At 38.6% G+C, this 13,116-nt stretch overlaps 1 protein-coding gene across 2 annotated transcripts in view; it reads left to right on the forward strand.

The window, feature by feature from the left end:
• Window positions 1-779: 779 nt before the first annotated feature.
• The window catches only part of MPP3 (membrane palmitoylated protein 3), a 19,765-nt gene continuing 7,428 nt past the window's right edge, over window positions 780-13,116 (forward strand). For both annotated transcript variants that reach the window (XM_005429568.2, XM_014310641.2), the window contains exons 1-11: window positions 780-848; window positions 2,603-2,759; window positions 4,240-4,358; window positions 4,852-4,929; window positions 6,572-6,652; window positions 7,138-7,275; window positions 8,170-8,251; window positions 9,042-9,127; window positions 10,570-10,644; window positions 11,560-11,756; window positions 12,828-12,892. In XM_005429568.2, coding sequence (XP_005429625.1) covers window positions 2,735-2,759; window positions 4,240-4,358; window positions 4,852-4,929; window positions 6,572-6,652; window positions 7,138-7,275; window positions 8,170-8,251; window positions 9,042-9,127; window positions 10,570-10,644; window positions 11,560-11,756; window positions 12,828-12,892 — 946 coding nt within the window. In that variant the 5' untranslated portion in view covers window positions 780-848; window positions 2,603-2,734. The remainder of the gene's footprint in view (window positions 849-2,602; window positions 2,760-4,239; window positions 4,359-4,851; window positions 4,930-6,571; window positions 6,653-7,137; window positions 7,276-8,169; window positions 8,252-9,041; window positions 9,128-10,569; window positions 10,645-11,559; window positions 11,757-12,827; window positions 12,893-13,116) is intronic.

The following is a 13,116-nucleotide window of genomic DNA, read 5'->3' on the forward strand; positions in this document are numbered from 1 at the left end:
GCCCGCGGGTGTGTGCTGGGTGTGCCTGGGGGCTCGGTCCGGGTTAGGGCTCCCTGGTGGATGTGACCCCGGAGCGTGTTCGCCTCGCGGCTCGGGAAACAGCTCAGGCAGGGTCATCTCCGGTCCGGTGCGGAGCGCAGCCTCGCTCCGTACGCGGTGGGGCTGTGAGGAGGTCTGGGCCCGCAAGTATCACCTCCGGCTCGGTGGAGCTCACATAAAGCTCTCCGGGGCGGGACAGCCCTTGCTGGCGTTGCCGGTGGGGTGTCACCGGGTCCCCACACCGCCCGGGGTTGCCTGGCTGAGCCCGGGGCGCCCAGCGCGGCTGGGCCGGGGCTGGCCCTGACCGGGGGGCTCGGAGGAAGAGTCCAGCCCGGTGGTGCCCGGCAGGGTTGTGCGGTTTTGTCTGTGCTTTGGCCAGCACCAGAGTGGTGTTTGTGTTAGAGGAGATACCCGTGAAGAGCTTCACTCAGGTTTGACAGGAGGAGAAATCCTGTGTGGCCCTCAGCTATCACGGCTTAGCATAGTGATGTGTCCTCTGACCTAATGTAAAATGTTAGACTGCAGATGCTTTCTGAAAGCAGCTGCTGCTTTGAATGATACAATCTGGGTTACAGAAGCTTTATGTTGTGTTAGGCTGTGAACCACAATAGGTTTATTCTATAAGTTAATGGGGATATGCCAGGTCATATTACGTTTCTGTGTTATCTCCTGATTTGACCCCATGGCGAGCATCAGTTGAGTTTATTTAGCCCTTCCCAAATATTAACAGCCCTTTTTCTAGGTAAGAAAGGTACTTCAGGCATTCAGTCTTGGGAGCAGCTGGGCAAGAAAAATGAATTAAGGTTTAGGTAGGTATTTTTAAAGAGGAAAAGTGCATTTGAGTCTATTGATGCTACAATGATGAGAGGACAGATTTATGGTTTTGAGACTCATCTTGCAAAATATCACATGCTGGGGCAGATTTTAATACCTCCGAGAGCCAGCCCTGGCTATGGAATTCTTTTCATTCTTTGGAGTGTTCATTCCAGGCAGTTCTGTGTAACGGGATTTTTACAGAGCATGGAAGATGCCTCTAGGGGAAGCCTCCATTTTGATTGCTATGCCTAACTCGACTAATTCTGATGCTCCTGAGTTTGCTGTCAGGTTTTTAAGATGCTGAAATGTATTTTCAGGTTCCTGTGTGGGCTTTTTTTTCCACTAAGAATTTGGAAAATAACTTGGCTTTTCGTGGGGTTTGGTGCTAAATAGGTTTGACTGTAGGAAGCACACATTGTTGCAAAGATGAAGGATGCAATTAAAGTTCTTTCTTAATAATTTGAGAAGATTTAAATATGTGTCAAATGAAATGCCACAGTCAAGGAACCAAAGCAGCCCATAAATTTCTTTGGCATGAAGTGTATGAGTGAAATGCTTATTTCCTCTAAGCAATAGGTAATAAGAGAGTTTAAATAAAGATGTAGTATATAAAATGCACTGGAGCACAATCCATGGATTAGAGTGAAATTTCAACACTCAGTTAATTTATTTAGAGAATTTCAGCTATGTTTTGATGCCCGGATGGATTAATTAATTGTAGTGGTAGAAAATACAGGGTGTAAAACACAGGTGACTTGAGTTCAGTATTTCACTATGCTGTAGAGAAAGTCAGGAATCCAGAAAATTCTAAATAAGGAAATGCTAATTTGCCATGCAGTACTATGGTATTTTCAGGCAGCTAGTCAAGAAAATTTGAATTGGAAGCATCAAACTTGTTTCATGCAGCCAAAATATCAGAGACTTATCTACAAATAGAAACACGAGGAGCATCCTTTTTTGTATTCAGCAAAGAGTTGGAGTATGTGTGCTGTTATGGAAGTTTATTTTAATGAAAATACTACTCCCTACTCCAATGAATTTTATAAGCATGAACAAGATTGTAAGTGCCCTGAAACACAATGTTTCATCTTGGACTGGCAATTATATGCATAGATTCAGTTTTGGGGTTTTTTTAAATTAAAAAAAAAAAAAGAAAAATTGCTCTGGAGTAATTTGCTCTGAGTGACAAGTGAAATCTTCAAGAGAAATATCTAAAGCCATCTCTGAGCAGTGGAAGTAGCTTTATTTTTTATAACATCCGTAGTACCTGTGACCAAGGTTGGCAGAGTGCCAGTCCTGCCAGCTTTAGGGAGCTGTAACTGTAGCATGGTTTCCATCAGAATTCAGGGATGTGCACATCTCTTTGAGATGAGCTTTTAGGAAGTCCCAGAACATCTTGTGATGTGGCATCTTCCTGCATGCTCTGTTTCTGCATGTGATATTTCCCAGTGGTTTTAACCCTTCTTTTCTGTTTTTTCAGTTATTTAGACCTGTTAAAATTACCTATCTTGAGAGATACTCTCTTCAGCCTCAGCTTTATCCCAGATACAATACGATTATTATGTAACCTTTTCCATTTTACTTACATTTCATTACATAACCTAGTATTTTGCATTGTTACTTGCATAGCAGAATAGCTGCAGAACTCTGATCCAGGTTAAACTGAAAACTAGAAAAATTGCTATTTTTACATGCCTGACATTTTTCTTGCATGCTTGAGCTCAGGTATTATGTTTGCTCATTTCAGGACTGCCTCTGAACCACAGCCCAGAGAGAAGAAACAATCCTCTTGGTTGAAGTTGGAGATTTGTGTCTAAGAAAAAGAAACAATCCTCTTGGTTGAAGTTGAAGATTTGTGTCTAAGAGTAAGAACAGAGCCATGCCAGTGCTTTCAGAAGACTCAGGTAACTCAACTGCATGTTTTCAGCAGAACAGGGACTGAAATCTTATCATAGGTGTGTCACACATAAAATTAATTCAAATTGGAGTAAAATGTAACAGATTTAAGAGAATTCAACTGGAGTTTTTGAACAATTACCTACAAGCAGGAAGGTGGAATGTAAAAGGTGAAAATTAATAAAGTTTGTCAGGAAACAGTTTCCTAATAACCCTAGAGCACCTGAATATATTCTGATAGACCTGAATATATATCTGATAAACCTGGATGTATATCTAATAGACCTGAATATATTCTGACAGACCTGAATATGTATTCTGATAAATCTGAATACATTCTGATAGACCTGAATATATTCTGATGTATCTGAATATATTCTGATAGACCTGAATATATTCTGATAAATCTGAATACATTCTGATAGACCTGAATATATTCTGATGTATCTGAATATATTCTGATAGACCTGAATATATTCTGACAGACTTGAATATATTCTGATAATCTCCTGTAGGCAAAGTTGGACCTCTCAGTGTAACAGTGCCTTCTACACCTGCTAAATAAACATCAGGCCATATATATCTGCTGTTTGCTGGGTCATTTCTTAATATTTTCTGAACAGGGGTTGGTAAACTTTGTTAATATTCTTCCTTTTAACTTAAAATAAGTGACTTTGTTCAAAGCTGCTTTACTGCCTTCTCCAGTATGCTGCCCAGGGGAAAGTCACAGATATTAAATGATGCTTGGGGTTAAAGCAGGAGTGAGTTTGAGTCTCCTGGATCAAAATCCACTCTAAGGTTCATGGAGAGAATAGCCACAGGAATGGATTTGATCCCCCTCCACCTTTTTTTATTTCCTGTTTTATTTTGGTCTTGTCTTCCCAGACATGGTTCACCAGGAAAAATCTAGTGTTTGTCTGGCCCTCTGTACTGCAAAATTGGGATATTGGTGATTTAAATGCTTTTTAGAGAACTAACCACAAGCTTTGATTCCACCACAATGAAATCTACACCTGTCCTTTCTTCCTCTGGTCAGGCCTGGCTTTTTGTAGGTGCCTCAGAGGTAGAAGGGGCAGGAGAACACTTGTGAGCAAAGCTGCTGGGGAAGTAGAGCTGCTGAAGGAGGTCATTCAGTCATTTTGAGAGTCTGCTGTGGTACTAAAAATTCAACATTTGTGAGAGGGAAACGAAGGGCTCTAAAACAAAGCATAATAAACATGAAGTGGGAAATGTGAAAAATAATTTTTGAAATATATATCTATTGCTTTGTTAGCTTTTGCCTTAATGTGATGCTGTGTTTGCCACTTATGAAGGGAGTGTTGCAAAATGAGTGGTGGATAAACAAAAGATAAACACGAGTCTCTCTGCAAATTTGATGATCACCAATGTGGTACCCAAATAATTGTAGTGACTGTTAAGTCTGCAGTAGAAGGTCCAGTGAGAAATCCTGTGTACAATATTTTTGTTCTGTCCTGAATCTAAATTTAGGATTGCACGAAACTTTGGCCCTTTTGACATCTCAGCTAAGACCTGATTCAAATCATAAAGAGGAAATGGGATTCCTTAGGGATGTCTTCAGTGAAAGGAGTCTCAGCTACCTGATGAAGGTAAAAGTTTATATTTATTTATGGACATTCTCCTTACAGTTTACTTTTTCTCTGTTCCCTGGATTTATCAACTGTTTATTTTACCAAACTTTTTTTTTTTTAAGAATTCTGTACTGACCATAGCATATGTGTGTTTAAGAACAAACATTAATAATGCTTCACAATTAGCAGATTTTGTTCAGAAATAAATTTTTCTGCTCTTCTTGCTAAAATGAAGATACAGTGCCCCATAGCTAAAAAGTAATGTGAAATGGCTTCATTTTTTTCCTTATGCTCCTAAAGTCTTTACAGATTTTATGACTGTCTGAAACTACCATGAGCAAAAAAGAAAACAAAGAGTCCCAAACAAAACAAAAATAACCCTAAGAGAGATTATTTTTCTGACACATCTCTGATAAATTATATTCCTTAAATAGAAAAACATTCCAGTGTAGGTATATTTAGAAATCTTTGTATCTCTCTGTAGAAATATCCCTGAATAATCTTTTTTCAGATTCATGAAAAGCTCCGTCATTATGAAAGACAGAGTCCAACTCCTGTTTTACACAGTGCAGCAGGATTAGTTGAAGATGTGAGTAAAAATTCTTGTCTCCTAATCTTCCTATTATTTACACCTGCTTTTCTAACAAATCAAAGTTTTGCAATTGTGCTATATGTGAACATATTTCTCACCTTCCCCAACTGTCTTTGTAATCTGTTGGCCATGATTAATCAAGGAAATGAGAGCTCAAAAACACCAAGTCATTAAATGTCTAGCGAAGATGGACACATTCAGGTAGAAGGAAAGGATATTATGGATGACCTTCCTAAGGGAGAGGCTGCAAAAAGCACTCAGTCCTGTGTTGGAATAGGCTATTCCAGCTGAACATTCAATCTTATATTCAGCCTTAGAACCATTACAGCCCAGGCAGCACTGCTGTTGGTTTGGGTTGGAGGGACCTTCAAAGGTGATTTCATCTAAGCACCACAGGCAGGCTCACCTTTCCCTGCTCACAGCCCTGTTCATCCTGATTTTGAACATTTCCAGTGCTGGAGCATCCCAGACTTCTCTTGGAAGCCTTGTTTCCAGCATCTCACCATGCAGATGTTCTAGCATCTCACCACCTTCCTCATAAAAAAATTCTTCCTTATATCCAATCTAAATATGGATAATCTTATTCTTCCTTATATCCTGCCTGCTGTCTTTCAATTTAAAACTGCTGCTCCATATCCTGTTCCTACAGGCCTTGGTAAAGAGCTTTTCTCTCTCTTGTAAGCCTCCTTTGTGTGCTAAATTGTCATAGTTGAGACAGAGACAACACAAAGCGACACACTACATTTTCAGAAGGCTTCAAACTGTTTTTATTATAGCATTTGCTGGCTCTTTACATGCACCTGTTTCCTACCATAGCATAGGAAGGAGCAGTGGAAGGTTTGGGGGCTGGAATATTTCCCTTTTCAAAGTCAAGAGACCCCAGTGCCCCCCTTAACATGCAGCACACCCCCTCTCCCTGTTCCCACACACAGTGTACCACCTCCACAAAAGTTTCAGCACTGCTACCTGTCAAGTCACACAAAATTTCCATTTTCAGAATAGCAGAGATGTTTTTAATAGAACTATATGACTTCTCTGCTTAGAACCCTTAACAGGGTGAGGAAATCTCTTTTGTCTCAACCCATTTTCCCTTCCTCCCCCCTCCCCTGCCTTCTCTGTCCTCCCACCCACTCAGCCCAGTGCAGAATTGCCTCCATTATTTCTCTCATCTTTCATTTAAAGTGCCTGAGAGTCCAGGGCATATTTTGGTGTCCAGTTTTTGCAGGGGAACAAGGGAAATTATGTTTCATGTTCCACACAGGTAATACTAGATGGTTGCAGAAGGTTTAAATTCTTTTATCAAATAATACAAGAATGTTGTTTCATTTATGTATTCCATATAGAATTTAAAATTTCAGAACTCACTTCTGAAATTCTGTTGATGGAATAACTCTTAAAATGTATGTTTAGGGATTATTATTCTGATTCCTAATGCTGTCTTCTGTACTGTCTAATAAAAATAGCTGAAGAAACTTTGGTTTCTTTCAGGTTTCATGCACTATGGACTGGGATCAGTTTTGATCTGTGCACACTACTTTGATGGATGATAGATGTTAGCAAACACCCAACAGAAATGTAAATACTTTGTCTTTTCTGGTGGACTCCTTTAATTTTGATGTTGTAAATTTTTATTTTAAAGGTAATAGAAGAGTTGCAGACAGCACCAGTGAATAATGAAGAAAAGGAGCTGCTTCAGCTGTTGTCAACACCACATCTCAGGGTAAAAACCACATTGGGGACCTTAAAGAAATGCCTTTGCAGAATTGTGATAAAACATTTTGTAACAGAAAAGTTATATAGAAGCCTCCTCCAAACTTATTTTCCACTGGGATTTCCTGCACAGACTTTAGGATGTGAAGGAAATTGAAAAGAGACAGCTTTCCTGCATAATGCACCATGCTGTCTTCCATTCTTCCCTTCCTTACTGTTTTCTGAGGGACCAGAAAAGAAAAGGAGAAGAAAAGGATACCTTCTTGCTTTTCATTGTCCACTTTATTTTTTGTTGTTGCCTGGATTTATTTTAAATATTGACATACAGCAGTGTGTAGTTTACATGATGGGTAAGGTAATTGCTAAATCTTCTTTGGAGGATTTGTGGTGAGGGTAGAAAGGGGGAGGTTTAATTTTGCTGTAATACTGGAAACATGAGAATGGGAATTTTAGTATTACTCCATTACATTACTGTTTTTTATTTCCTTTATGCAGGCAATGCTTGTAGTACATGACACTGTAGCACAGAAGAACTTTGACCCAGCTCTTCCACCTCTGCCTGATAATTTTGATGATGATTTTGATGAGGAATCAGTGAAAATTGTTCGGCTAGTGAAAAATAAAGAACCCTTGGTACATATTAGATCACCCATCTCTAGTCATAAAACTTTATAGTGCAAGAGTATTATTGTGAGTATGGAGGAGATACTTGAAGATGTCATCAAATAGCCTTCAGAAACTTGGAGTGTTCTGAAGCTTATAAAGTAACATAAAAATAATTTGGTAAATGATAAATGCACTTTCACAATTTTGCATTTAGCTTCTTTATGGGCATAGTTTATAATGCCAGGAAACACAGTGAAGAAATTGTATATGTTGAAGCAATTATGCTGATTATTTCTATTAATTTTTTTGATACTGTAGCTAGCATTCAATGACTTCATGTGTTCACTTGCATGAAAGTCAGTGAGAGTATGTTTGATACCTGTATATAAGCATTATATTGTCAAGGTCCTAATTTTATACAAATGGAAATGGAAGAATTGATTCCCTAAGCAAAAATGGTTGTATTGGGAAAGAAATCTGCTTTCTGTGTATCACAGAAGGAAGCAGTGACTGAATTTCTGATTAAAGCTTTGTATTGCCAGCAGAGGTAGGAGGAGGAAAAACAAATCCAATTACTTGGTTTTTGTTGTTTTTACATATAAAAGTGCTGACTGTATTGTATAAAGAGTCAGAAGAGGAGGAGAAAGAATTTGTTACAATAAGGTGTTTTGCACACTTGAATGACTTTGATGACCACAATAATCAAAGTCAGCAGAAAGGAAGGTGGGTGCACCTTCCCATAATCACTTGGCATGGGCAAAACTTGATTAATGGTGGAAATCATCAAGGAGAAAGAGGAAATCCATAGAATAAATTAATTCCAGTTTAAAAGACATAATAGCATACACATTATTTCACCGGTTGCTGAATTCAGGGCAAACTTCTTACCTTTTTTTGGGTGGGGGGTATGTTTTATTTCAGGGAGCTACCATCAGAAGAGATGAACACACAGGAGCTGTGATTGTAGCAAGGATCATGAGGGGTGGTGCAGCTGATCGCAGCGGTATGATTGCAGTAGTTCATTTCTGAATTGCATTTGGAAACCTCTGAAGTTTCCTGAGCATGCTGTTGGCATTTCTGTGTTTCATCAGTAATCTGTTAATCTAATTACATATGCTTTTTATTGGGAAAAAATGAAAACAGAAATGGAAGAAGTATGTTTGAGCTTTAGAAAAATGCAAAGAATGAATTTTAACTTTTAATCTAGTAGCTTGGTTTATTCAGAGTATCATGTGTTGTTTTCTGTTTGCTTTACTGAGAAATTCCTTTATGTCAATTAACAGTAGCTATATATATGATAAGTACAACATTTCTTATTGAACTGGATAAACAAACCTAAATCTTGTAGAGCCTCTTCATGGCTTGTTAAAAAAAAAATTAGTGTAGAATTTTTTCTTAGAGTGTGAAGTGTTGATCTGTCAGGTGACAGACATGTCATTCCTGCCTTTATATTCTGTGTGTCCCCTGACTTCATGAGATTTGGGCACACTCATGAAACTATTCCAGTTTTCTATACTTAATACTGATCCAAAGAGTGACTTTCCAGAGTACCTTGCCACAAGTTGCCTGTCTGCATGCTGCTCTCCTTTGAGACTGTGCTGCATGGAAAGAAAAGTGCCATTAGGAATAAAGGCAGGAGACTGAGGCACATTTCCAGCAAAGGCTTTGGTACTAAATCCATCAGTCTGGATGAGGGAGCCAAGGAAGTACATGCTAATGATTTAGGCTGGACATCAGAGGAGTAGTGCTTTCCAGTCTCTAGACCTATTTTAATTTCCTTACCATTTTTCCAGGTCTTGTCCATGTTGGAGATGAACTAAGAGAAGTCAATGGTATTACTGTGCTTCACAAACGACCAGAAGAAATAAGTCAGATTTTGGTCTGCACTGATTTTCATTTCAAGATCTTTTCTGTTTGGTGATCTAGTAATTACAGTAGATGATGAAATTTAACCATGAGTTTAAAATATAGAGTTAAAAGATGCAATCCCTGCTTGTCTTTGCATTAAGAGTTTTTCTTCTCCCAGTGGATTAGTCTTCTCCTTTTGACTTCAGAAACTTCTGCGAACTGGATTGGTACAAGTAAGATACAAATACAAAGTTAACATGTTGCTCTGTCAAGAACTTCCCTTTAATGCTTTGTTTATGGCAAGCAAGCTGCAAATTGTAAATACACTCCTAGAAGATGATTCATAATGTGGTGTGTTGGGAAGCTGAAGAGAGTCTTGTCTGTGTGTTCAGTAGAGCTGTCAGTCTGTTCTTTAACAGCAGATTCCTGGTGACATGAGCAATTTCTTGTTTCAAGCTTCTCTAACATGAATACCCACAAATCTTGGTAGAAAGTGGTGTAGCTCTTATGCTTCTTTATCTTTGACTTCCCTCTTGTGCTGTGGTTCCCCCTTGTCTTGGTGTGGAGTGGAGTTAGGGACACAGTAAGGAGGCTGCTGTCAGTTCCATCACCTAATTTCAATTTAGTTCAAATAATCCCAAATAATGCCAATGACTGCTTTTAACCTGGAGGGCAGGGGGTGTCAAACCCACTTTGAAATAGTGTGTAAAGTTTAATTTATGGGGATCTTGGGATGCTATTTATCTGTCCTGTGTCATTTCTAATTACATATGTCCCATGTGAGTTAATGCCTGAAATGTAACACTTCCTTTTTCATGGTTTATTTTTTGAAGAAAATGTACAAATGTTTGTGTTTGCTTTTTAATTTGTGCAGAACTGCAGGCTTCCCTACAACACAGTTCATCTCATGCAAACTAAGGCATCTAAGACAGATGAGATAAACCCATTCTAGATTTCTGAAGGACCCAGAAGTGCTTTTTAGTTTACTCTAAGTAATAATTGTAATTTCCTAGCAAAGATTTTTAAAGTGAAAGTAGGTGCTTATTTTGTAGATGCTTATATTTCACTCTTAACAAGTTAGCCACTATATGGAGAAAACACATCAGTATTTTTCAAAGCAGCACTTTAAAATTATTAGTCTGCAAAAATTTAAGTCAGTGTTGTACTAAAAGCCACAGAACTATGTAATGTACTCTGAACTGTAGCCCAGATATTAATGCAATTGCTAAAAGCAAACAAAGGAATTTTAATGCAGGTCTTAATATGTTTTAGCCAAGTAGTTACTGTGGATGTCTCCACTGTTGTGGAGTCTGGAACATCCTGATATTCTCTGTAATGCGGTTAAATAGTGGATTAGCTTGGCCTGTTAGAGTTTTGAGGAGACAGCTGCTAGCTCCTTAACTGGAGCTTGAATAGCCTGCACTGTATCCTTGTCCTGCTTTCAAAGTAAAAAACCATTTCTGTTTTTCTCAGGCTCAGTCTCAAGGGTCAATAACATTGAAGATAATTCCAGCCATCAAAGAAGAAGATCGTCTCAAAGACAGCAAGGTATGCAGCTGAACCACTGAGGCACATCTTTACCCCTCTGTAACCTGCTCCAATGGGAAGTGCCACAGACTCATCATTGAGCTGCAAAGATAGCACAGTGCTTTTTTGTGCAGTACCCTTCTGTTCATGACTCTTCTCCTCTCCATCTTGGCACATGTTCTTTTATAGCATTTCTGAAATCCCGCCTCTTCTTTTTGGTACGTGTAATTAAATTGAGTGTTCTGCTGTCTCCTCTCACCGTGGCAGCTGCAGTCTGTCCATTATCTCTGGACATTTTGCCACTCACTTGAGTGAAAATGGACCTCTCTGCAAGCAGAGCTGCATTCACCATGTGACCCCATCAGCCCATTTCATCTGCCCTACCTGATCAGCAATAAGTGATTGCTCCACTGGTCCCTCACAAGGTTCCTCTGTCAGTCTCTCTGCCTCCCTGCTCTTGCTTGCTGGTCCTTGAAGCCCACAAATCACTTTCTGAAGTGGTTCTGCTGTTGTGTTAAATTGTGTTAAGATACAAATCCAAAGTTGAACAGTAGATTTTGATGCATTAAAGGAACATTTTAAGGACAGTCTTTACAACTGGGCAACTTTTCCAAAAATCCATTTTTACTGTTTTCTCCCTCCCCTTATTTTCTTTTCAACCATTCCTTTATTGCATTTCGTACTTAGTGTAGATTGTGATCAGCGTTTCTTGGAACTTTGGTCTTTTGAGTCTCATGTTCCACGATTCTGGGTGTATCTTGGAAAGTTAATTTATTTTTCTGCATAAGCTGCCAGGTGCCTGTATTTTTGAGTGCTTGCAAGAGAGATAAAGTGTATATATATAGCAATGTTAGCATTGGGGAAAGCCTTTTAAAGGCAGACATTTAAAATTCCAGCTAGGACAAGAAGAAATGACACGTTACCTTTCTTTTGCAGGTGTATATGAGGGCACTTTTCTGCTATAACCCCAAAGAGGACAGAGCCATTCCTTGCCAGGAGGCCGGGCTGCCCTTCAAACGCCGCCACGTGCTGGAGGTTGTGAGCCAGGATGATCCCACGTGGTGGCAAGCCAAGCGTGTTGGGGACACCAACCTCAGAGCAGGCTTGATCCCCTCAAAACAGTTCCAAGAAAGGTTTGTCAGCAAAGATTACAGGTTTTATTTTTCTTTCACATGAATACAGTTGTCACTATATTGATAAATTGATTTTATGCCTGTGGTGTTCGCAGGGGTCCCAGGATGAGGGAAGAGATGAGAATCTTGACTCCATGTTTCAGAAAGCTGATTTATTATTTTATGATCTATATTATATTAAAAGAAAATTATATACTAAAACTATACTAAAAGAATAGAAGAAAGGATTTCATCAGAAGGCTTGAAAGGAAAGGAATGGAATGATAATAAAATCTTGTGACTGACCAGAGAGTCTGAGACAGTTGGACTGTGATTGGCCATTTATTAGAAACAACCACATGAGACCAATCAAAGATGCACCTGTTGCATTCCACAGCAGCAGATAATTATTGTTTACATTTTGTTTCTAAGGTCTCTCAGCTTCTTAGGAGAAAAATCCTGTCAAAAGGATTTTTCATAAAATATGTCCGTGACCATGCCAGGTTTTTTTCACAGAAAATGAAAGGCATGGTCATGCCAGGGTAAATACAGCCAAGAGGAAAGTGCTAAAAAGCTCCATCTTCTCCAATTATATCATAAACTTCCTACTTGATTTTAACACTTCAGGAAGATTTTACTTGAAACTCTGTTCTTACATTTTCACACAAGCTGGGTAACTTGGTTTCTTTACTAGTAAATAACAGAAAACTTCAAAGTGATCTGGAAAAAGGTGGATAATTTCTACTTATGCACAGCTCAATGACTGCTTTGGACAAAGGTTATCTACTTTTCTTAATGTTGCAAAAAAAAATCACGTGGCCAAAAGGGAAATAGGAAAAAAGAAGATTGATAAACTATTGATTTCTATGCTCTGATATATGAAAGCATAAAATGTTTTAAAATTTTCTTTCCATTCCCTTACCAGTAACAATTTGAGACTGTCATAGTTTTAAATAAAGCCTTTTAAATAGTCGAATCAGAGACATTTTAATTTTTTTTAAGAAAAGCACTATGTCATTCTTTATTTTCCATGCTATAAATTCTCTATAATTCTGAGTTTACATATCTAAAATAGAATTATTTCCTATTCAGACGACTGACTTACAGGAGAACAACAGGCACCCTGCAGAATACCAGAACTCTGAAGAAACCTTTATGTAAGTCTGTTCTGTTCTTCCAGTGATGCTTTAATTGATACTAAGTTCTCAGTATTTTTCTGTTATTTCAATAAATAATGTGTTTGAGTGTATTTTGCCACTGATTGATATTTTAATACCATCTGCCATTGGTTGATATGCATGGACACAAGGGAGGAGGAGGAGGATTTGGGTTTGAGCTTTATCCAGTGTTGCTAGTGCTTTTTGTTTTCAAAAATAGCTGT

This window comes from Geospiza fortis, unplaced genomic scaffold (assembly GCF_000277835.1).
Source record: "Geospiza fortis unplaced genomic scaffold, GeoFor_1.0 scaffold324, whole genome shotgun sequence".
Classification (NCBI taxonomy): Eukaryota; Metazoa; Chordata; class Aves; order Passeriformes; family Thraupidae; genus Geospiza; species Geospiza fortis.